The sequence below is a fragment of the Prosopis cineraria genome, unplaced genomic scaffold (assembly GCF_029017545.1).
Source record: "Prosopis cineraria cultivar Desert tree isolate PC_DT_omini unplaced genomic scaffold, ASM2901754v1 PC13, whole genome shotgun sequence".
Classification (NCBI taxonomy): Eukaryota; Viridiplantae; Streptophyta; class Magnoliopsida; order Fabales; family Fabaceae; genus Prosopis; species Prosopis cineraria.
In genome coordinates, this window is record NW_026555344.1 from 35489193 (window position 1) to 35496180 (window position 6988).

The 6988-nt window shown below is 34.3% G+C and overlaps 1 protein-coding gene across 1 annotated transcript; it reads left to right on the plus strand.

The window, feature by feature from the left end:
• The first annotated feature begins 422 nt into the window (after positions 1 to 422).
• LOC129290695 (uncharacterized) lies at positions 423 to 6081 on the plus strand. Its single transcript, XM_054927573.1, has 2 exons — positions 423 to 1009; positions 5037 to 6081. The coding sequence occupies exons 1-2, from the start codon at positions 546 to 548 to the stop codon at positions 5662 to 5664; spliced, it is 1092 nt and encodes a 363-aa protein (XP_054783548.1). The 5' UTR covers positions 423 to 545; the 3' UTR covers positions 5665 to 6081.
• The last annotated feature ends 907 nt before the right edge of the window (positions 6082 to 6988 follow it).

Consider the following 6988-nt stretch of genomic DNA (forward strand, 5'->3'; position numbering starts at 1 on the left):
AATTAATTAAGCATCTAAATACTCATTCTGTTTAAAAATATAAGACATTTTTAATTGAATCTCACCTCCCAATAAAATAGTTACCTACTTCTAAACTAATTATATTTTTTTATATTTATTTTTATCAAACACCCTATAATAAATGTAAAATTATTATTAATAAAGATATTTTAAAAGAGACAATAATCATATTTTAAAAGACTAAAAACATTTTACGTTTTTAAATATTAAATTTTTAAAAAAATATTTTATATTTTTAAATAGAGAAAATATAATATTTTAATTTTTAAATAAGATTAATTTTTTTAAACATAACTTTTATTTTCATTATTTCAGAACAAGGGGAGTTCTGGAGCCGATTTTTAATTTCCTTTTAAAGTAAAAAAGAATTTTACTTAAAACGGACCCTTCCTCCCATTCTCTCTCCCCCTTCATATCTCCAGTCTATTGATACGAAGAAGACATATTACATCACCTTCAAACTTGGCTTCTGCGTGGGATCAAAATTGTTGGGGATTGCGAAAAGATCTTGATTTTAGGCTAAAATGGAGGAGGCAAAGGCATTGCAGCAACAGCAGCAACAATTGCTTATTCAGCATCAGCAGAAACAGCAGCAACAATTGCTGCTTTTCCAGCAAATGAAGCAGCAGCAGCAGCAACAGCAGCAACAACATCAGGCGCAGCAAGCTGCGGCTATTTCTCGTTTCCCCTCTAACATTGACGCTCACTTGCGTCCTATTCGCCCTATCAATCTCCAGCAAAGCCCTAATCCTAATCCCAACCCTAACCCCAACCTCAATTCCAATCCCATCGCTAATGTCCACCAAAATCCTAATTTGAACCATCTTCAGCAGCAATCGCAGCAACAACATCAGCAACAGCAGCAGCAGCAGAAGGTCATTCGACCCACTAACCAGATGGAGCTCCAGATGGCGTACCAAGACGCGTGGCGGGTATGCCACCCGGACTTCAAGCGACCCTTCACTTCCCTCGAAGATGCATGCGAGAGGTGAATCATAACCCTGAGCTTCATTAGTATTTCGTGTTTTCTTTTTCTTTTTTCTTTTCGTTGCTGAGTGAATAATTTGGGGGATTCAAGTTCATTTTCGGTTAATTTTGACTGCTTGATATGTTACATTATTTTGATTTTTCGTTTCTTTCTTTCCACTTTTTGAATTTTTTAGGTCCATTCTTTAGTAACAATTATTTATGCAATGGCCATGGTGGAAGGTTGTTAATTAGCTTTTATATTTTGGGAATTTTTTTGTATTCGTTATGCAATATCCTTGGGATAGACAGAATCAAGACTTTTGTAATGTTTTGTAAATGTCGAGTCTCATGAGTGCCTTCTTGACGATACTATCAGTTTATAAATGTTGGGAGAAGTATTATCTGGCAAGTTATAACACTTGGCCTGTCATTAATCTGTTCATTCTTACAGATTGCAAGTGATTGAATAGTAAGACATGTTCAATCAGTTGATCTGTTTCCCAGCATATCGAAAAAGTCATGTACTAGCTTATGACAGTGGTTTTGGCTTTGTGTGTTGTTTTATATTTAATATTTATTAAGCTTTTGGCTACACTGATGAAACCTTTGTGCTTTTCAGATTTATGTGAATAATTCCAAAAGAGTAAGATGCAATAAGAAATCAGTTTCTGTTGTTAATATCAATCTCTGAAATCATGTCAGATGTAATTCAGGATTTTTTACACTATAAACTAAGGAATAAGGCTTACTAGCTGTCTGGCTTGTTTATACCACATGAAAACTTATTGTAAGCCTTGTTGTTTTGATAATTGACTGTAGCATTACCTCCACCACGATTACATGCAAGAGATTGATTGACCAACAAAACTTAGAAAGTTTTTATTAGGAAGCCAGATGAAATTATATTGACATCTTCTTGATGGAGTGCTTATTTAGGTTCTTTGTGCATAAATATTCAGAATATGCCCCATTCACGCATAATTCTGAAGCAGCTAACAATCTTCTGCAGTTCTGCTCAAATCACCTGGTTTTTTTTTTTTTTTATGCGTTTCCTTTTCTGTTAGAGCAGATTTACTTTGTATTAAAGCTTAGCCATTATACAGGACAGTAGATTCTATTTCATGAAAGGGCTGCTAGTTGGGCTGGCTTGTGTGCGCTCTCTGCTTAGGTAGAACCTGAATTATTGTTATCACTTCTCACTAGTTTACAATCTGGAAATATTAAAAGAGAACATTCATGATTTATCTGATTGAATTCAAATAGTTCTGAGGTCATCAAGAGATAGCTGGAAAGACTTTAGATAGCATTCTTCTCTAGCAAGCGTTGGAAAGGTTATTGTTGTCATAGATTTATCAAACACGCTAAATTTTAAGCTACGAGTGTGGAAACTTCTAAAAAGGAGCTTTATATGTGTTAGACACAGCATTATATGTTATGTGTAACTTCAAATAACACTATGCATTGTTAGAGTTCACGTGTTGTTTTTCTGTGTATCATACTGTTATTCCATTCAGTGCTTTTTTTGTTTCTTCCCAGTGCATGCGAATTGCACTCTTACATACATTTGTGTCACATTGTAGTCCCTGTACAGCTATGCCTAATTATACCCTTTTTGCTATTTTCTAATCGGAGAACATGCATAGTTTAGTGCTCATTTTTATATTTACCTTTCATGTGAGCACGTACTTCTCAAGTGTGTGCGTGTGTGCTGTATTTCTGGGAATGAGATTATTCTGTGATCTATTTGTTTTTGCAAGGCAGGTCCAAAGTATTAATGTAATATTTTTCAAGTTTACACAAGTTCCTATGGTTTAATTCATGTTCTTAGTCCTATCCATTACTTTTTGGTGAGTCTGCTTATTTCCTTGCCATTTTAAGCATAATTGATGATACCATCTTTGGCTGTCTGTGGCTCATTATGTGAGCCAAGTTTAAAGAAGAATTTTTCAAAATAAGCTAAATTATCTCAGTCTCATAGATTTGAGCAGATGATTTTTTTTTTTTTAATAACTCATTCACAAAGATCCATGTAGCCAATCCCACCTAGTGGGATAGGGCTTGTTGTTGTTGTATTATCAGTCTTGGCAAATTTTTATGATGTCCCAACCCCAAATGAGCAAATTAGAGATGTTTCTGAAACAACCTTTGTTGCATATAGTAAGTATGGTGATGAGCTACAGTTCCTTTTTTTTTTTTTTTGGCTGGGTTCATCTGAATTATATTCCAGTCAAGATAGGAGGGCCCTTGAATTTTTCAATCCTCGAGCTCATTTTCTTCTGAATCCAACTTTCAGTGTCTAACAAGTTCTTTGAATTGGTGGAGGTTTTCCTTTGACTGGCTTATAAAAATCTTGAATTCCTTGAGACTCTTACCTTCTGCGTGCGTGTGTGGGTAGTTGTAAATGGTAGGATGCTGGGATTAGTGCAAATGTCATGTAAAGTTAGATATTATTTACTTTAGAAACAGTGATCTGTTTACTTCACATTTTCCGGTGGCTATACAAAATTATGGGGGCAAAAAAATTGTTGCAGTGTGCTGTTTTTGCAGTTCTATGGTGTACATAGTTAGATTGGACTGCCCACAGGGCATCATCATGTTGTTGCCTATAAAATTGTTGAGCAGTTGAATGGTGCTTATGGCAGTTACTTGATGCTCTTCTTTATTGATGTTTTGTGGGAGTTTTACTTCTGAGATTGAACAGCTCTGCTAGTGCTGCACTGTTGAGCTTTTCAGGCTCTGCTCTTTAATTGGCCTAGTTTGGGCAATATTGTATTCTCCTTGTAGTACTTGTGTTCTTTTCTCTCTAATAAAATTTCTTCATTTATTATGAAGAAAAATTACATGTGAAATGTATAAATATAAAAACATGAAGTAGAAACTCTTGGTTAGTTGACCTCACTTAGTGAGATAAGATTTGTTGTTATTGTAGTTAAAAAGTTTTTGTACAATGGCATATCTGACACGACAGAACACCTTTGTGGGTTATAATCTTGTCTGAGAGAAAATAGAATTGGTCTTGTTGATTGTTCTTTTTGTGAAAACAATCGTGCATTATTTAATGTTGCAGTGTTACTGCCGAATCAAACCCTTTTACTTTTTAACCTTTTTCCTGAGACGAAGGGTGTGGTGGTGGTCCAGTGGAATAAATATCAGCTTCCAACAGAACTGCTGGAAGAACCTAGATGTGTTGTATTTAGTAAAACTGGTTAAACGGTTTTTTTTTTTTTTTTTTTTTAAAGAAGTGTCTGCTACATGCAGAATATTCAGTTTTTCTTTGTCATTTCTGTTATGGAGCATTCAAACATTGATGTTGTGGCACATATGATTCAGACACACTTCTTGGATGTGAAATTCCTGTTACTTATATTTTATTTATAATAGAAAAGAAACTTTATTTGGAAGATAGATAATTGCAAAGGAGGTTAAGACAACCCCCAAAAAGAGAATGAAGCGGAAAAACGAATTAAAAAAGATGAAAGAAATAGCTTGAATTTAAAGAAAATAGCTACGCCAGTATGTAACCCTGTTGCTATTCCTATAAATCAAAGACTCTCCCTCTAGAAAACCTTGATCGGAATATTATTTTTGTTCTTGATTATGTTGATGATGGCATTCAGAGACATAGTTTTGATTAGATCAGGCCAGGAATATTTACTTTAATCGCTTAAGAATGACCAAAAGTTGACTTATCATTATAATTGTTATATAAAAATCTTCCTTGAAACTCTGTTAGTTCTCCATGCTATACTATGCTATATGCATAGACTGAAATCTTTTTTTATTAAAGTTAATCTCATAAATTTTCTTGGGAACCATGCCATGCTACTTCCTTACTTTATATTATTCCATTTGTGTTGACCAAATATGAGCATGAAAAGGGATAATTGCACGATGATTTCTTGTTTTGCAGACTACATTTTAATGTTTCCTGCGTTTGACATGTAGAATTGAAATATAGTGCTCCATGTCACTTGCCAATCACTTTTTCATATCCTATTACGGCTCAAGTGATACTGCAACCTGCTTGCATGTGTCCTCATATGCAGATTATTGCCATATCACGTTGTGGCAGACTATGAAGCAGAAGAGGATGATAGGATTCTTGATTCTGACACCACAGGTCAGGTGCTGTCACGATCACAGCAATGGGATAATAATATTGCTGCTAAGGTTTCTGAGTTTGTAGCGACTTTCGAAAAGCAGGCACTTGCCTTTAATATAATAACCCGCAAACGAGCTATGGGAGAATTTCGATCTGAGGAAAGATTGTTTATTGAGCAGGCTCTTCTACAAGATGAAAAACGGGCCTTATTCGAATTAAGAACAGAACTAGAATCCAGGGAGAAGGCTGGTCGTGAAGCCCATGAGGCTAAGCTACGGATGGCAGCTATGGCTCAAGCAGAGCAGGCTTGGGTGGATTCACACCCTCATGCAGAAATGATGGGTCGAGCACCAATTAGAGACAATGCACTCGGGTCTCAAGGCAATGACATGGGAGAGCAGGGTCAAGGAAGTAACCCAGGTGAGATGATCAATGGATGGGGAAACAATGCACAGAAAGATGAGAAGGAACCATCTGAAGATTTCTTGAATGATGAAGAAGTAGAGAATGGGGACACTGGCACGCAGGATGGCTGGCGTGAAGCTGGTGAATTTGATCTGAATGCCAGGTGATTGATCCGAAACAAACTGTTCGAAAATTGGCGGGAGAGTTCGAGTTTGGTTTCCTGGGAACAACATCCATATTAAAGAAGCTTCATCCATCTTGAAAAGCTAATGGACATGATCCTTCATCTTTAAGATCCATTATCAGAATAACTCAGTTGATCAGGGTCCATTGACAAAGGAGCAGGGAAAACTACTTAATTGGTGTTATTAGAGGGGATATATTTGGAAATAATTCCTTCAGTGCATATAGTTGCAGCATCAGGTCGAAAAAAGTATTTGTATTGATGTGATTGCTCTAGTTAATTGAAATTCCTTCAGAGCGAATATAATTTCATGTTTTTTGGAACTTGATGTAAGTGCTCTAGTTAATGACCCAAGCCTCTGGATATTTGACTCACTATACTACTAATGGTTTAGTTAAAATGTACTTAGGCAATATAACTAACTTCTTCGTCTCTATTAGATTTCTATTTCCTTCACAGGGAACATTCCTTCTGGAAATATTTTTGGGTTTAGTCTTTTAAATTTAATTTTTATTAATTTGGTTCTTTACATTTTTTTTATATTATAATGTTAGTTTTGTAAGTTTTAAAAGACAAATTTAACTTTCAAATTAATCTGATGTGTAAAGTATATTAATAACTTGACTTATATATATGGTTAAATGAGAACAAATTAGTTTTCAAATCAGTTTAATTTTTATCAATAGAATCTTTTATTTTGCATTTTGCATTTTTGTTTTCAAAAAATTTAAGTTTGTTTATTTCTTTTCTAAATAATTATATTTATTTTCATTAATTTACATGATTATTATTAATATTTTTTATTTATGTTAATAAATTTTAACATTGTTACCTTTTTTTTAAATAAATAGGACTAAACTGATAACTAATGTAAATTTAAATGACTAAATCAATAAAAATTAAATTTGAACGGTGAGACTAATAATTGAGATAAAATTGAGAGATTAAAAGTTATAATATCTCTATTTTTGTGCTTGTGAAGAAGATTAATTTATTCACGGTTCATTGCTTTGAAGATTGCTGACTAAGTGTATCTCTTGTAGCCATTCTTGTCATCATCATCATCAATTTCAATCATAGCCATCATTTATTTGATAAGAAAATCATTAATTTTGCATGCAAAAATGGTTAAAGATGTTTAAGAAAGTGATCACTGTACTCAAAGGGAGGGAGGGCATTTAGCATTTGCCATTTTTTGTAGAAGCTATCTTAAAAGCGATCCGGACATAGACAAGAGTCATAAGAAGATGTGGAACTCTCCTCTTAGCAAATGCCCTTCATTGAAATACTTGAATATGGCATCTCCA

Excerpts from the sequence above, each read along its gene's own strand:
- LOC129290695 (XM_054927573.1), top strand. The coding sequence starts at position 546 with ATGGAGGAGGCAAAGGCATTGCAGCAACAGCAGCAACAATTGCTTATT. Across the intron at positions 1,010-5,036 it reads CTCGAAGATGCATGCGAGAG|ATTATTGCCATATCACGTTG; the intron begins GTGAATCATAAC and ends CCTCATATGCAG.